This window comes from Miniopterus schreibersii (genome assembly GCF_964146895.1).
Source record: "Miniopterus schreibersii genome assembly, chromosome: 1".
NCBI lineage: Eukaryota > Metazoa > Chordata > Mammalia > Chiroptera > Miniopteridae > Miniopterus > Miniopterus schreibersii.
In genome coordinates, this window is record NC_138101.1 from 198,724,634 (window position 1) to 198,741,463 (window position 16,830).

Genomic DNA, 16,830 nt, shown 5'->3' on the forward strand with positions numbered 1-16,830 from the left:
ATCCCTCTGACCAGCATCTTCAGATCGCTCCCTGGTCCATGTTCCCATCACCTCTGTGTGTCTGATCTCCCTGTGCCTCCCTTTTATAAGGATACACGTGGCCTCATTTAGGCCATAATACAGGGTAGTCTCTCCACATCAAGATTCTTAATTCCATCTGCAAAGACATGCAAGGCGACATTCACAGGTCTCAGGAATTAGGACGTGGGTATATTTTGGCGGGCTCTTTAACAGTCCGCCACAAGGGCCATGGGCCAAGGCGTGCAGGTGGCCCCTAGAAGCTGGAAGTGCAAGAAGCACACTTCCATCCAGAGCCTCTGGAGGGAACCCGCTTTGCTGACACCTTGATGAGCCCGATGAGACCCGGGTCAGACCTCTGACCTTCAGATCTGTACGGCCATAGGTTTGTGTTGTTTTAAACCACTCCATTTGCAGCAGTTTGTTACAGCAGCAATAGGAAACTCATACAGGCCCCTAAGCCAAGGTCTGGGAGGAAGGCGCAGGGCCCCATGAGCAGAGTGCTGGGCAGCGTGTCTGCAGAGGCACCAGGCCCGACCTGCAGAGTCTTTACCCTCCGTGGCCCCGCTGTTTCTAGGAGAGGTACACCTGCCCCAGCCTGGCCTTGCACCCGCGGGAGCCCGTGTTCCTGGCACAGACCAACGGCAACTACCTGGCCCTCTTCTCCGCCGTGTGGCCCTACCGGATGAGCAGAAGGCGGCGCTATGAAGGACACAAGGTACTGCTTGCCTGTCCCCACAGCCCCTGGGCTGGGATAGCTGGGCAGTGGCCCAGAGCCTCCCACCAGACGGTGCCGGCAATGGATTGGGGTCAGATTGCATGGACCCTCTGTCCAGCAGATGATGTGTCCTGCTTCCTGGGTGACCACATGCCGTGTGGCCTGGTGGCCACTCAAGGCCCTGGGCCACATCTGGCCCTGCCCCAGGCCCCAGCCGCCAGGCAGAAAAGGTTTCCCCTGATTTGTTGGCTCACGTGGACCTGTCTTGGGGTTGGGGAGGTTCTTGGGGCTGGGTGACTGTCAGGCTGGACACCGTCTGCTGTGCGGGAGCTGGTCGGGCCAGACTCCACTGAATTAGCCTCGTCCACCGTCCACGCCAGACCCAGTCTCCCCGAGGAGCTTGGGCTCTCCCTCTCAAGTGGACAGGACGACCCCATCTCAGGCGAAGCTGCGCGCAGGGCCCAGGTGTGGCCCGCTCACCCTGTGTCGCCCTTCGCAGGTGGAGGGCTATGCGGTGGGCTGCGAGTGCTCCCCCGACGGAGACCTGCTGGTGACAGGCAGCGCAGATGGCCGGGTCCTGCTCTACTGCTTCCGCACGGCGAGCCGGGCACGCACGCTGCATGGGCACACGCAGGCCTGCGTGGGCACCACCTTCCACCCTGTCCTGCCCTCCATCCTCGCCACCTGCTCCTGGGAGGGGGACATCAAGATCTGGCACTGAGCCTCCTGCTGCAGAGCCTTCTGGACGGATGGATGGACATGGGCCTGGCCCGGCTCCCCTTCTGGGTGGGCGGAACTAAATACTTGAGGTCACTCCTGGGTCAGCCCCAAAGGGAAGCTGCTTTCACCCATGGGCCTCAGTTTCCTCCTCTGTGAAATGGGGACGGGACCTTTTGTCTCAGGTTGTCAGGCTGTGTCAGTGAGCCTGGCACGCTGCCCGTGATGCTCAGTAAACATGCGAGTCTCGCTGTCTCTTAGGTGATTTCAGCGATAAACTGAGGATAGCAGTTGGACTCAGTATCACTGTGTGCGGCTGTTCCTCTCGCTGCCCCACTTGCGGCCACTGGAGCTCCAAAACGAGAATGTGGGAGCTGGAGCCAGGGGCAGCCCCTCTCTTTGTGTCCTGATGAGGGGTCCTGGGAAAGTAGGGAGCTCTGGGCCTCGGGTCTGTCCTTGGGACCTCTGTGCCAGAGCACGGGAGGCCCACCAGTATCACAGGGCCCGACCCGGCTCGGCCTGCTCAGGCCCCCTCCCTCCCCACGGAACACGGCCAGCTGGGTCCCGGTCTGCCCCAGCCCGTCAGGTGCGCACTCTGCCCACGCGAGTGCGTCTGCCCGAGTGAAGGAGTGGTATGGAGAAGCACAGGGCCCTTGGGGAACCTCGAGGGCTCAGGCTGGGAAGGCCCAGCTGTGGGATCTGGACAGGCTGCTGAGCATTGAGCCCCACCAGGACTATAATTGAAGGGCTGCCCCAACAGCCCAAGGGTCCACCAAAGGTGAGGGGGACTACAGGTGCCATGGCTCAGGGCAGAGGGGTCCCTGCAGCCTTGGAAGGCATCCTGGAGGAGGCAGGTGGTGAGCTGGTGAGGAGGGCACCCCAAGCAGGGGAGTCAGTGAGGAAATGCAGAGGACTGAGGAGCAGACCCATGGATGGGGCGGGAGGCACCAGCCTCGCCTCCCTGAACCTGGGTTCCAGGCCCAGGCTGCTGTCAGTGTAGCCGCCCCGAGTTCGTTTCTTTTCCACACTGGTCACCTTGAACCGACCAGAGCTCTGACCCTCATGGGGCGAGGAGACATCCAGGGCTCCCCAGAAGCCACAGTGGTTGTTCTCAGTGCTCCTCCGTGGGCTGCATCACCTCAGGGCCTGAGGTGCCAGCTGGCTGCACGGCCTCCCCTGGGCTAGGTGACTGTTGGGAAGGGTGGCAGGTGTACTCTATGCCTCTACCTGTTGCTTTTTCTAAACACTTTCTTCCAAAGAGCATCCTTAAAGGCTCGCTCTGGCCCCTCCACAAGGTGCTGGGAGTTCACTTGCAATTTTAAAATAGGAGCTAAATTTAGAAAGTGTGGAGCAGGGATGAAAGAGAAGTGTGGGCTGTGCCTGCACCACCCACCTGGGCTGGCCCAACTTTGCCGCGCTCATCCATCTGAACCGCCGATCCAAGGCCATCGTGGGGGAAGAACACATCACCTGGAGATGCCAACGTGGCTGCGTGTGCTGCCAGGCCTGGCCATGGCTGTGGCTGTGGTGAGTGGAGCTCATGCTCGTAGCCCCGGCAGGTGGGCATGATCACCTCTGTCCAGTTGAGGAAACCGCTGCTCTGAGGACAGAGGGATGCACCCAGGGCCATCTGACTCCAGAGCCTGTGCCCTTCCCTCCCTCGGGACCCCCTCTGGCCCAGCCTGGGGCTCTGTGTGGGACTGTTACCCGTGTAGGGACCCCTGGGAACTTCATCGTCCCTGTTCTTAGGCTCCAGACGGGGAACTGGACCAGAGGCGCCTGGGACTTGCCCAGAGCCACACGGCCAGCTAGTGGCAGAGCCCACTGTGCACTGCCCCACGGGGTGGAAGAGGAACATACGTGGGCGGGTGGGTAGATGGCGGGTGCATACATGGGGTTTTCCCGGGTGCTGGAGGATTCTGAGTGCAGGGAGAAAGGGTGGATGGTAGAGGAGAGCACCCACATCAGCGGCAGCTGGCTCTAGAGACCAGGGCGGGCCAGCTCCATGAGGTGTGGAGGTCACTTAGGGGAGCCTCAGGCTTGGAGGTGACACGGGCCAGGACCCTAACCGTGCTGCCCAGTTGCATGGCTGACGTGGGGGTTGGGGACTGATGAGGCTCAGGCTCCTCATGGGAAGGCCTCTGAGAGAGCACCCCCTGGGTGCCAGGGGCTACTGTTTTCCCCTCACCGCCCTAGTTGCCCCTAGTCCAGTGAGGGTCTCTTCCTCCCTCTGCCCATGGGGAAATGGCCCCAGGGAGGGGATCGGACTCCTGAGCCTCCACAGCCCCATCTGGCTCCGGGAAGCTGCTTCCTGGGGTGAGTCTGCTCCTGGGGGAGAGCATTGGGCCAGCTCTGGCCTCCTCTGCAGAGGCAGGTCAAGGGCAGGGATGCTGGAGCCACAGCCAAGGCCCCTCCTACTTGGGGCTGCCTGGCAAGAGGCAAACTCACCCTGGAGATGTGACGCCAGGTGGGCCAGGGCCAGGGAACTCGAAGGCATGCACCCGCTGAGGTGGGCCCCAGTGGGAAGTGGCAGGCCCCGGGGAGAAGCAAACATGAAGCCCCTGGAGGAGGGGCCTCCATCCCAGGTCTTACAGAACCTACAAGTGCATCCTCGGGGCGTGAGAGATAACCAGGCATGGGGGGAATGAGAGCGTGGGCAGGAGCCAGGAGAAACAGACCCACGCATAGCCCTCCAGGCCCAGACCATGAACTGTGTGCCCGCTGTTTAAGGACGTATCTCCAGGGACTAGGAAACTGTTAGCAGCATGGTGGGTTTGCCAAACAACTAGGTAGAACTTGTAGGAATGGAAAACAGTCATAACGAAAACTAAAAACTCAGCGGCAGTGTTTGGTAGGTTAATGGGCACAACAGGAAAGGATTCGTGGACAGTGTGTGCGTACGGAGCACGGGGTCCTCCGGAGCGAGCACCGGACAGGGGATGCGGTGAGGAGGGGAGGGAGAGAGTGGGCAGAGAAATATTTTTTTTAGAATAATTGAGAATATTCCCGAACTGATGAAAGACACCAACCCCCAGACACAAGACTCCCTGTGAATTCCCGAGAAGGACAAATCCACAACCAGACACACCTCGGGGCAGCTGCAGAAAACCCATCAGAAGGAAGATCTCACATGTCTGGAGAGATGAGGCCAATTAGCACCACAGGAACAGCTTCTGGGGGACAGACGGCAAGTCCTCAGCCACCAGGAAGGACAGTGCAGAGGACATCCCCAGTGCGGCGGGAGAGCGACCACCTGCTGACATTGGCCCGGGTGAGAACACCTCCGAACACGGCAGAGCAAAGGCATCTTCAGGGAAGTGGAAGCTGGGAAGTTGGCCACCAGCGGAGCCGCACTAAATGCAGAAGTGAGGTCCGACGTGCCAGAAGGAATGGGGTTGTCATCACATCTAGGGGTTGAGACAGCGGAGGAATTCAAACTCGCGACGAGATGCTGGGCGCGGAAAGGAGAGTTGTCGGGAGCCAGTCCTGGTTGCAGAGAGCGAAGGACAAGGGTGGGAAGGACACCCAGGGCCACATGCGTCTGAGATCTAAAGGTGGGCTCCACATGGGAGCCCGGCCGGGCATGGCTCAGCGGTTGAGCGTCGACCTGGGATCCAGGTGATCGGGGTTCGATTCCCGGTCAGGGCACGTGCCCGGGTTGTGGGCTCAATCAATGACTCTCTCATCATTGATGTTTCTATCTCTCTCCCTCTCCTTGCCTCTCTCTGAAATCAATAAAGATATATTTTTAAAAATAAAAAATAAAGGCAGTGGGGAGACGAAACAGCCCAAACCCAGATTCTTTCCACCAATGTTCTTTATTAATGATGTAAAATACAGTAATTTCCACCAATGTCCTTTATCAATGGACGTAAAATACAGTAATTTCCACCAATGTCCTTTATCAATGGACGTAAAATACTGTAATTTCCACCAGTGTCCTTTATGAATGGATGTAAAATACAGTAATTTCCACCAATGTTATGAATGGATGTAAAATACAGTAATTTCCACCAATGTCCTTTATCAATGGACATAAAATACAGTAATTTCCACCAATGTTCTTTATCAATGGACGTAAAATACAGTAATTTCCACCAATGTCTTTTATCAATGGACGTAAAATACAGTAATTTCCACCAATGTCCTTTATCAATGGACATAAAATACAGTAATTTCCACCAATGTTCTGTATCAATGGATGTAAAATACAGTAATTTCCACCAATGTTCTGTATCAATGGATGTAAAATACAGTACGTTGCACCAATGTCCTGTATTGTGAGTGTCGGTACAGTACCAAGACGGCATGCATCACGGACGACAGGAAAGCAAGCCACAGAAACGGGAGTCAGGGCCTCATTGCGTCTGAGGTAGAGCGAGGTGGTGCTGGGAGCAGGACACTGGGGGGACGAGCACCAGCCCCACTCGGGACGAGGGACCACGGAAGAGCTAGCTGGGGGTGCCGTGTCCGCCACGCGCGGAAACAGTTTACGTCTCACATCCCGTCACCCGTTCGGTTCCCCTCCTTGTGGACAGAGCTTCGGGGTTCCCTTGTCACTGGCTTTCTGGGTGTCTCCACGGGACACTGTCCTTCCCTCCAAGGGCCAGGCCCCACTTACCCTCGCCCGAGAAATAAGGAGCTTTGTGTTGAAAACGCCAAGGCTGCCGTCCAGGGAGTTGGAGGCCAAGTGCGTTAAGAAAGACCCTTTTTCTCTAGAAAAATAGTTTCACTTTATAAAAGGGGGAATGCTCATCTCGGGTGGGGAGAGATGTTGGTGTGAGTTCCCGCGTGGTGGGGCTGCAGGGACACGCGTGGCAGGGGTCTTCTGGGGCTGCACTGGGGGGGCTGCACTGGGTTTCTGCACTGGGTCAGGTGGGAGAGGGGTCTTGGTGGGCAGGGCCAGGAGGAGGGGTGTCTGGGGGCAGGCGGGGGCAGCGCCCTGGGGTCCGGGATGGGTGGCGGGTGCCCCTAGCTTTGGCCTGCGGGCCTGCAGGTGTTCAGTTGAGCAAGGTTCCGTAGAGCTGGGCCTTCGTGAGGCTATCCTTGCGGTTGAGCCCCGTGCCGCCCCCGCGTGGGAACGTCGGCTGGGGGCTCAGGCGGGCCTCGGGGTGCATTTCGGGGGAGCCCTCCATGGAGCTGGGCTCCAGGGAATCCCTGGAGCTCTGGAGGCTCTGCTCAGGCTCGGGGCTGGCCACGCCGCACAGCTGCCCCGGGAGCCGCTCCCCGTCGCCCTCGCTGGACGCGTAGCCCGGCATCGGGTAGGCGGGGCCCCTGGCGCGCAGGAAGGGGGGCTCGGCCAGGTGGCCCTGGGAGAAGTCGTCGCCCTCCGAGAAGCTGTCGGCCTTGTAGCTGGCGTAGAAGGGGCTGTCGCGGCCCTCGGACCGGTGGCCCGGGCTGCTCCCCCCGTAGTAGCGATCGGGGAACCTGCGGGGCGAGGGTCGGCGCCCCGGGACCGGGAACGAATAGGCACCGATCTCCTCCACGGGCCGCCACGGGCCGCGTAGGTCCTGCCTGGGCATCCGGGCCGACCCGGGCTTGGCGCGCAGGCTCCACAGGTTCGGGGGGGTCATCAGGGTCCTGTGGACGCCCGGGGAGCCCGGGAAGCCGTAGGAGTCGGCCTGGTAGGGCGACAAGGTCCGTGCGAAGCCCGGGGCCGCCTCGGCCTCCAGCGCGGGCCGCGGGAGGCGCGCGCCGCCCGGGTAGCCGGCGGGGCCGGGCGCGCGCGGGAAGAGCGGCTCGCGGCCGTCCAGGTAGACGGCGCGCTGCGCGGCGGTCAGCGTGCCCGCCTGGCCGTGCTCCCGCTCCTCCGACGTGGCGCTGAAGCTCGAGTAGGAGCTGGACGTGGGCAGCGAGGCCGCGTAGCCCGCGAAGGGCTCGCGCTCGTAGGCGGCGGGGTAGGCGGCCGCGCCCGCCTCCTCCTCGGCCGCGCTGTCGGCCGAGCTCTGCGCGCGCAGGAAGCCGACCTCGCCCACGGGCGCGTCCGCGCTGGGCCGGCGCTCGCGCTCGCGCCGCGGCTCCTCGGGGCAGTAGAGGGCCGTGTCGCTGCTGTACGCGTCGTCCTTGTAGGGGGGGCGCAGGCCCGGCGTCTCCGCCCCGCCGCGGAAGGACAGGTCGCGCGACGCCTCGGACGCGGGCGAGGACAGGCCGCTGGGCTCGGGCTTCTCCAGCACCTTGGCGATGACGCAGGCGGGCACGCAGTCGGCGTAGGCGGGGCGGCGCAGCGCGGGGGGCAGGCTGCGCCCGTGCTTCTCCAGGTGCAGGCTCACGCGCTCCTGGAAGTCCAAGGGCAGCTGCAACCGGGGGCGGGGCGGGGCGCGGCGGGGCGGGCGGGACAGGGGGAGAGTCAGCCCAGGGCCTACCCACAGGCAGACAGGACCCGGGGCACCAGCTGGAGCGAGGACCCGGACGTCCTGGATGCATGCGCCTGGGGGCTCCTGGTCACCTCGGGGCCCACTCCCACTGCGCCCCGCAGAGCCCCGACGCTGGAACCAGGGTCTCGCTGGGCCCCTCCCCTCATTTCCTCCCACTGAGGGGGTTCACTTGCTTCCCCAGATGCGTCCCGGGGGCTCCTGAACAAGACAGACTCAGTAACATATGCAACAAAGATTGAGGGCCAGGGCCAGGCGCCCAGCGGCTGCCGCAGGAGTGCCTGGTGCCTTGTGGGGACCTCCCGCTACTGTTTGATCTATTTTGTGAGTGTCTCAGGAGTGGCCCAGGCCCAGGGCCAGGGGGCAAGGACAGAGGCCTGGGTGAGGGGAATGTGGGGGGGGAGGGGCCCTGGACCAGCCTGAATGTGACGCCAGCCAGAGCGCCCTGTGGCGCTGTCAGGAATTGTGCCCCAGCCAAACCATGGGGTTCCTGCGAGGCTCACAGAGGGCGAGACAGGGACAAGGAGCATCCTGCAGAGGACACCAGGGGACACGCAGGCTGTGGGGCTGGGTGAGGAGGTGCGTGGGGGGTGGCCTTCCCCTATGCCTCAGGATGGCCAGGATGCTGCAGGAGTAGGAGGGGCTCAGGCTCTCCCAGCATCTGTCCCTCAAGAGTAGGAGTGGCCTTGGGGTGGGACCTGCACTGAGGAGCCCAGAGTGGTCCTGGGGGCGCCTGGCTGGGCGGGGCTCAAGTTACCTCGGACACCTTATGGACCCTGCCGTAGTTCTGGCTGCACTGCAGCAGCTGGGCCGCTAGATTGCAGTCCTTCCTATAGAGCTCCTAAAAGACAAGAGAAGGCATTGGCCCGGGCTTGCCCGCCAGGGTCCCTGCCACCCTGACCGGAAACTGGTGGGCAGAGCTGATGTGTGGCTGGCAGGACAAGGACCCTCCCTGGGCCTCCTCAGGAATGGGGGCCTCAGCTCTGACCTGGAGCTGCTGGTGCATGGAGGGGCCCTGCCAGGTGGGGGCAGTGGTAGAAGAAGGGCCCCCAGTGGCACCTGAACTCGGGGGGGGGGGAGGGGGGCTCAGCCATGAGTCCCTGCAGAGAACTCGGTGGGGAGTATAGCGCCACAAGGGACAGGCCAGAGCCTGCAGCCCCGCCACCCCACACCTCAGACTCCCTCCTCACACCCCTGTTCTCAGAGTGTGGCCTGGCAGTGGGGGTGGATGTGGGGCTGGGCCAGGGTCAGGGCAAGTGGGGACACAGGGGCCGTGTGACCCAAGGTCCAGGTGGGGACTGCTCAGCCTCCTGAGCTGAAAACAGATGCAAACAGTAGGAATCAGGGGATTTGGTTTCGTCTTTGGAAAATCTCTGTTGCATGTGCCTGTGGCTGGGCCTTCTTTCCCACCCCCACCCAGGGACCCTCCACAGGGAGGGCCCAGACACTGAGTAGTTGGGGCCCACTGATGGGCGCAGCTCCACTAGGACTGGGTATCCTGCAGCTCAGATAAGCTGTTGAAGGTAGGGTCACCCCTATCATCCCCCCACCCTGGCCCCTCTTACCTCCACCTGCTGTGCTGAGGCTGGTGCCCCAACTCAGCCTGCATAGTGGAGGGAACCTGGGTCCCCAGCCCCCTCAAGAACTCCTTGGGCCTCCTGGGAAGGGCACAGTTGGCTGAGAACTGACCCCCCTGTGAGGCTCCAGACATGATGCCCCTGGCAGCAGAGGGTTGTGGGCACACTGTCTGGCCAGTTTGAGAGCCACCCTGTCCTGGGGCCCATCTCATGGGGCCCTTGAAATTAGTTCCCACGGGCAGCCACATGGCTGGGATGCCCACTGAGAGTGGCCATACCCCCACCCTGGAGTCAGGAAGCCCTGACTTGATGAGAAAATATGGCCCAGTGTTCCGCCCCCGAGTCCTGTTTCCTTCCAGGACACCCTTGTCGGTGTGTGTGGGGAGGCGGCCCTGCCCCTCCCCGGCTGCCCAGGCATCCTCAAGGCCCTGATTGCCCTGTCCACCCACCTGCTGGTGCCAGCCCCTCACACCTGCCCCTGGGTCCCTCAGGGTCAGAATGACCCAACACTCACGTTGTCCTCCGACAGCTTGTCGATGGTCACCTTGGCCTCCAGCAGGTGGCTGTTGAGGGCGACAATCTCGTGGCTCAGCGCTCTCTTCTCTTCCTCATAGTGCTGGCCCTGGGGGGGGGGGCAGTGGAAGGAGGCGGTCAGTGGTCAGCGATCGGCCAAGGCCTGGCTTAAAGCCCCGTCATCCCCTAAGGCCTCCTGTGCGCCCTCTTGCAGCCCACAATGACGAGGTGTTTGGAGGGCCGCAGAACGCAGGGGAAGAGCTCAGGCCGACCCAGGTTCAAATCCCTCTCCACCACTGACGAGCCAGATGGCCTCAGTGTCTCAACCACACCCCAGGAGAGCAATGTCTGGGGGATGGCAGCTAGGCTGGTGGTTCCCCACCAGAACTGGGGTCCCAGGGGTGGGGTGCTGGGGGGCAGTGGCATCGGGGGTGGCCCTCACCATGCGCTGCAGCTTTTCCTCCAGCTCCTGGTTGATCCTCTGCAGCGTCATGTAGTTGGTCTGAATCCTGGAACAGGAGGCAATGGGGCCACTGCCAAGCCAGGTCTGGCCCTCCCACGACCCCCACGGCCATGCAGCCTGCTGGGTAGGGCCAGGCTGGACCAAGGCCCTTGAGCCCACCCACTGGCCCCTCCCTAGTCTAACGTCTCCAGGCCCAGCGGAAAACATCTGATCAGAGCTAACTTGTTGGAGGGGTTTCCTGGTCCGGGGTCCAGGACCCCTGGAGACAGAGGGAAGGCCTGTTATTCACTGCGACTCTGCCGGGCCCTCCCTCAGAGCCGGCTGACTCAGGTTCACACGCAGTGCTTACAAGCCTGGCTAGGGGATGCATGCACAATAGCAGATGAGCTGGGGAGAGACCTAACACTGCGGGATGGGCCCTGGGTGAGTGCTGGCGACACATGGTCCCCTGGAGGAAGGGTGGCATGGAGGCGAGTGCCAAGTAGGAATCAGGTGCTCTGAGCCCCCTCTGCAGCCACAGAGTGTGACAGTGAAGGAGTTTGGGACAGTGACAGTCCCCTTGACAATCTGTGTCTAATATTATTGCCCCGACAATAGGAAAACTGAGACTAGAGGTGCTTAAAGCAGTTAAGTGGCAGAGCTGAGAATTTAACGGAGGCCTGACTGACTGTCCAAACTTGGTTCCTACATGACCCTATGGTGGCATTCAACAAGTCCAGGACAAACAGCCTCTCGGGCAAATCCTGTCTCGGGCAGCACCAGCCATGGCAAATATTTAAAAGAGGCTGAGCCCTGGCTGGTGTGGCTCAGTTGGCTGGGCGCAGGGCTGCTGATTCGATTCCCAGTGAGGACACACGCCCGCGATGCAGGCTCGACGGTGGGCAGGAGGCAGCCAACCAATGTCTCACTCTCCTATCAATGTTTCTCTCTCTCTAAATCAATAAAAAACATCTTAAAAAACAGAAGGAAAAAAAAGAAACGGAGCCAACAGCAAAGTTTGCGCTCTCTGCCGTCTTCCCGAAAGAAGGCTGGAGAGTGTGATACGGTTTAGAAAAATGTCCCTCTCAAGGTGCGCAAGAGCAAGGTTTTGAGAAAAGTTTGGTTTTTAAGGGAGTAATTACTCAGGGACCCCCGCACCTCCTGGACACTCCACTCACTGCCACGCTGCTCAAGGGAATGTCCCTAAGCTCTGGTTCATCTCCAGGGCTAGGCATTGCCTTTCCCATCAGGGACTCGGGACAGTGGGGCCCTGGTGGGGCAGCTGGGGTCTGCTCCCGCGCCGCCCCGCGCCGCCCCGCGCCGCCCCGCGCCGCCCCGCGCCGCCCCGCGCCGCCCCGCGCCGCCCCGCGCCGCCCCGCGCCGCCCCGCCCCGCCCCGCCCCGCCCCGCCCCGCCCCGCCCCGCCCCGCGCCGCCCCGCGCCGCCCCTGACCTGCGCAGCTTCTCCGTGACCTTCTCCAGCTCCTCCTGCGCGCGCCGCAGCTCGATCTCCAGGTAGTGGCGCGTGGAGTCGAACTCGTTCTCCAGCTTCTCGAGCTTGTGCGTGGTGTAGGACAGCCGCTTGCGCAGCTCGCCCTTCTGCTCCTGCATCGCGCTGCAAAGACACGCGGCGCGGGCGGGGCCGCGGCGCTGAGCGCGGGAACCGAGGCCCGTGCGGGCCCCGGCGCGCCCTGGCTGCGCACCCGCGCGCCCGGCGGCGCTAACGCACTCGCGCGTGCACGCCCACGCACCTGCACCCCCACACCCCCACACCCCCTTCCCGCGGGGTCCGGGACCGACCCCGGGCCGGGCTGGCCCTGGCAGGCCCTGTGCCTCCCTGAGCAGTCACCTCGTTGACCACGGAGCCTGGCCAGTGTCTGGGGCGTCCGTCAGCACCCAGTTCGTGAAGCCTATTTCTGGATGGCGTATCTTAACGGGGGTCCCCACTTTTGCTCCTCTGCAGTGTTGGGTGGGGACGCTGAGGCCCAGAGGTGGCAGTGCCATGCCCTAGAGCAAGCCTCCCTTCCCCAAATTGGCTGTGTGGCCCCAACAGACTGTGTGACGCCAGGGCCAGGGAGGAGGGTGGGCAGGGATGCCCAGCGTCCACCCCGCTGGCCAGCTAGCTGCACACAGCATGGGACACTCAGGAAAGCCCAGGACTGCTCATGTGTCTCCCCCCCCCCTCCAGGAAGACTTCCAGGGCCCCAGGCCTGGCTCTTGAGACTATTTTCCCCACAGACTGGGGGCTCCTCTAGGACCACAGAACGCTGAGCCCTCAGCTCAGAAGCAGAGACATGGAATAATCCACCCTCTGAACCGCATGCTTCCCCTTGGGAAGTGGGGACTGTCCCCATCTTGCCCTGTGGACACAAAGCCCTGATCTGAGAGATGCCTGGGTCTGAGGGGTGACCCAGCTGGGAGGAGCACACATCCCCAAGGGACCATCCAGTGCCAGCACCCATTTGGATGATACTTTCTGGTGCGTTTGCTGCGGGACTGGGACAGGGGGTGACTGTGCCTGCTCAGACCGCGTGGTGGGGGCAGGAGGGAGGTGCCGAGGGGTCACACTGCCTCTACCAGGTGTGCTGTGGGACCGTGGGCAAGAGCCTGTGTTCTTGGGACCCCCTGGACCTCACCCTGAGGAAGGGGAGGAGAGGAGCCTCCTCCAGCACCCGAGCAGAGCTGTCCTGTCTCGGGGCCTGTGTGTAAACCACGCGCATTACCGCGGGCGCACCCCCAGCTACTCCAATGAAGCATTCTTGGATTTCTGCCTATATTTCTGTCTGTTTTTAAAAATAACTAAAATAAAGAGTTGCTTACATTTGAGAACCCCAGAGAAGGGCGGGGCAGGCCCTCCCGAGTCAGTCCCCAGGGAGGATGTGGAGTGCCGAGCAAGGAGGGAGCCCAGGTCTGCCAGCCGCCTCCAGGCCGCGCCCCACACCTGCAGCTACAGATCCCAGGCTGCCCTGGGCCAGGCTTTTCTCCCCAGTGGGGTGTCCTGCTTCTTGGGGGCTCCCCCTGGTCATCCAGGGCCCTCTGCAGGCACAGCAGGGGGGGCAGCAGCCCCTGACGTTGGTCATGGCTGCAGGGCTGCGGGTTTATGGCAGCCCCTGGCCACAGGCACAGGTGGGATCTGTACCCTCGGGAAGAGGCCAGGGCGTCATCCACCCACCTGTGCGGCCCCTTGCGCCCTGAGTCCTCCCCGCCTCTAGCCACACTCCTGGGCCATCACCGACCAGCCTTTAGACCCTGGCACTTCTGAGACCTGCAATCCCCGCTCGCTCTGCCCCTCACGCCAGCCCTACCCCAAGTATCCCCGGGGTGCCCACAGCACCCCTATCCCTGCCTCTCAGAGCCAGCCACCTTTCCTCCCCCACCTTGGCCACCCACCCACCCACACACATGGCTGGGACCCTACCACCACGCACACTGCCCACTCCTGCCGTGACCCAGAGCATCGCCTGCAACGCACCCACTGTCACCCTGCCCTTTCCCTCCTGCTGGCCCCACCTCACTCGCAGCACCTCACAGCACCAAGTAACATAAACACGGCTCCCGCCCCACGGAGCCTGCGGTCTCAGGGGAGACCCGATGCAAAGGGGGCAGGCTCGTCAACAAGGCAGGTGCGGGAGGAAAACCCGACAGAGCCGTGAGGTGGGCTCGGGCGGAGCGGGACAGCCCAAGGGGCCCCTGGGCCCAGACCTCCTACCCATGAGGCAACCGGCTTCATGCAGCCCGCCCTTCTGAGCCTCAGTTTACCATTGGCCTCTGGACGGCTTTCAGAGGTACTGGGTGGCTCTGTCCCACCAACACTCGAATGCTGTCCCAACCCTGCCTGAGCCCTGGACACACAGCCACCCCAAGCTGCGCCCTGGCCAGTCCTGGGCAGGCAGCACTGCCAGCCCCTGACTCGCCCCCTCCTAGCCCCACGGCCTGCTTGCCACCCAGGACCCTCCGTCACAGTGAATCCCCATCTACGCCACCCCTTGACCTGGCCCCGGCTAGTCCTCAGGGCCCTGGTTTTCACCCCCCGCCCCGCATGTCTCAGGCTGCCCCCATGCCCAACCCCGCACGGACTTCTCCCCGCCAGGCCTCCGTCTCCAGCCTGGCCCCTCTGGGCTCCACTCCCCCAGGTCCAGTCACCCACTGGCCTCTCCACCCCGACAGCCCGCGACCACCTCACACTAGTATGTCCACTGCTGACCACTCTCTGCCCCGGGACGGGCATGGCTACCCTCAGTCCCCAGTCAGACCGTGAAAGTTGTGGTGACCCCTCCTGCCCCTCACCTCTCCCAGCCCATCACCAAGTCCTGGGGTCAGTTTCTGGAAGCTTTGGACATGTCCCCTCCCTGGTCTGGTCCAGGAGTGGCTCTCCCCTCCTGGGGTGCTAACCCGAGCCCTGCCTGGCCTCTCAGCCTGTCTCCACGTCTGTAAAACAGGGGTGCATGCACCCATACGGAGCTACCCATGCTTAGGGGGCAGGGCTGTCACTGGGGTCCCTGCGCCACCCTGGGCCATCAGAACCGCCAGGATGACACCAGAGGCAGCCCCGTGTGGAAGTGGGGCCTCCAGGCTGCTGGGAACCCGGGGGATGGCGCAGCCCGGGGCTCAGCAGCTAGGTGTCCCCCGGAGTAGGAGCTGGCTCTGGGCCCTGGCACCTGGAAAGACTCCCAGACGCATGGGGAGGGTGTGCCACGCCCCCCAGTCAGGGCCACCCTAGCTTCACCCGAGTCCTGGGGACTTCGCGCAGGATCTGAACCTGACCTGACAGGGTATGTGTGGTGGGTGGGGTGTGTGGTGTGGTGTGGTCAGTGGTGGGTGGGGGTATGTGGTGGGTGGTGGGTGGGTAGGTGCTTCCACCAGGAGGCCTGAGCCGAAGGACAGAGCCCTTTGGGGAGGAGAGGGCATGAGCTCTGGGCCGAGGGCCTCACCTCGGGGACAAGACGGCCCTGGAAGGAGCAGTGGGGGTGCTGGTGTCTGTCCCCTCTCTGGGCCTCCTTGTCTGTCTGGGGGAGTTGACACAGACAAGGGACAATGTGTGGGGACAGATGCAGAGACAGCAGGGGCCCGGGGCAAACAACAGGCATGTTACCTGTCCCAGAGCGAGGGCGAGGACCTGGCCAGTCGGCCCTGCAGGACGCGGGACTGTGCGAGGCACGAGGGCACCCAGGGGCTGCGCAGCCTGTGGGCGAAGAGGACAGCTGCTCAGACGGGCGGGCCGCACCCGCCGCGCGTCCCGGGGAGGGCCGCCCCGGCGCTCGGACGCCTGCGCAGGCCGTCGGGCGGGGGGGCCGGGACGGTGGGGGCTCCCGGCCTGTGCACCTGCCAGAGTCCAAGCTCACGGGCGGCCCTGCGTCCACCGGTGGCAGGGTCACCTGTCCCGTGTCCTGTCCCACAGGCCTGCATCCACCATCGCAGCCGCAGAGGGAGTCGTGGGGGGCAGGCTCCCCAGCTGTGGGTCCCCTTTGGCTACTGAGCCTTGTGTGCAAGACCCGAGGAGGCGAGGAGAGTGGAGGGAGGTGTGATCCCAGCCCCCCACTTCTGCCGGGAGGTGGTGATAGGTTGACCCCTATGGACAGTGGGGAGGGGTCGTGTCCTAGAGGCTGTGGGACCTGGCGAATGTTAGGGTCCAGGGCAGCCCCGCTTGACCCTCCCCGGGGCTCCTCACCCCACCCTGCCTGTGGCCTGCGGGGGCTGGGCGGTGGGCGTGGAAGCCGCCTGGGGGGATGTGAGGGGGCAGGGCCTGGGGGCAGCAGGGTGGGCAGCGGCTTGGTGAGCCTGCTGGGAGCCCCTCCTGGGTCTCTCGGGGACTCGCAGCCCCAGCAGCCCCGAGGGAGGCGTCCAGAGAAGGCTGGAGACGCGGCAGGGGCCAGGCCCGAGGAGCAGCGTAATCCCATTTAAGAGAATAACTGCCCGCAGCCGGCCAGAGGAGACGCGGAAGGAAAGGCGGCCGGGCGGGCCTGGGTGGCCTACGGTTTGCTTTTGTGCCTCCCTGGTTTTGTCATTCCTGCAGCGCGTGTGAAAAAATCAAAGAAAAATTTCTACTGAGGATCAAATTTTGGTCCAAAAAAAGAGAAAGATCTTAGGGTGTGGCTTTGACAGGCTGAGGGGCACAGCAGGGACGTTCTCGGCCAGGCGTGAGCCCCACTTTCCTCGTCGGTAAAACGGGCCACCCTGCCCACAGGACGGCGCAAGAGGGAGCGACCTGCCTCCCACTGGGTCCCCCAGCAGGGCCAGCGACAGCCCGAGGGACATCCCACTTCTGACCCCCACTCCTTCCAGCTCCCCCCTCTGACACCTCTCCCTCCTCAGTGCGGTAGCTTCTCACAGCCCCCCTCACCCCTCAGGCCCCCCATCTCTCTCTGCACTGTCCTAACATTGGGGCCAGACCTCACTGTGGTTAGGGCCACCCCTCCGTGGCGTGGCCTCGGTGCTGCCTCCGGAGAGACAGCAGGAAGACACACGGCAGAGCTGAC

The 16,830-nt window shown here is 63.0% G+C and overlaps 2 protein-coding genes across 8 annotated transcripts in view; one reads left to right on the top strand and one right to left on the bottom strand.

Annotated features, from left to right (window-relative positions):
- Positions 1–6,427, top strand: part of WDR25 (WD repeat domain 25) — a 124,014-nt gene extending 117,587 nt beyond the window's left edge. For 4 of the 6 annotated variants that reach the window (XM_081136034.1, XM_081136035.1, XM_081136036.1 and 1 more), the window contains exons 6-7: positions 596–736; positions 1,236–6,427. In XM_081136034.1, coding sequence (XP_080992160.1) covers positions 596–736; positions 1,236–1,457 — 363 coding nt within the window. In that variant the 3' untranslated portion in view covers positions 1,458–6,427. The remainder of the gene's footprint in view (positions 1–595; positions 737–1,235) is intronic. The other 2 variants (XR_013998738.1, XR_013998739.1) reach the window with 1 other exon arrangement.
- A 22-nt stretch (positions 6,428–6,449) lies between these two features.
- Positions 6,450–16,830, bottom strand: part of BEGAIN (brain enriched guanylate kinase associated) — a 35,348-nt gene continuing 24,967 nt past the window's right edge. The window contains exons 3-8 of one of the 2 annotated variants that reach the window (XM_081136015.1): positions 15,447–15,536; positions 11,808–11,969; positions 10,357–10,423; positions 9,916–10,023; positions 8,582–8,665; positions 6,450–7,746 (exon numbers count right to left, since the gene is read on the bottom strand). In XM_081136015.1, the coding sequence (XP_080992141.1) occupies positions 6,454–7,746; positions 8,582–8,665; positions 9,916–10,023; positions 10,357–10,423; positions 11,808–11,969; positions 15,447–15,536 (1,804 nt within the window). In that variant the 3' untranslated portion in view covers positions 6,450–6,453. The remainder of the gene's footprint in view (positions 7,747–8,581; positions 8,666–9,915; positions 10,024–10,356; positions 10,424–11,807; positions 11,970–15,446; positions 15,537–16,830) is intronic. The other variant, XM_081136016.1, reaches the window with a different exon arrangement.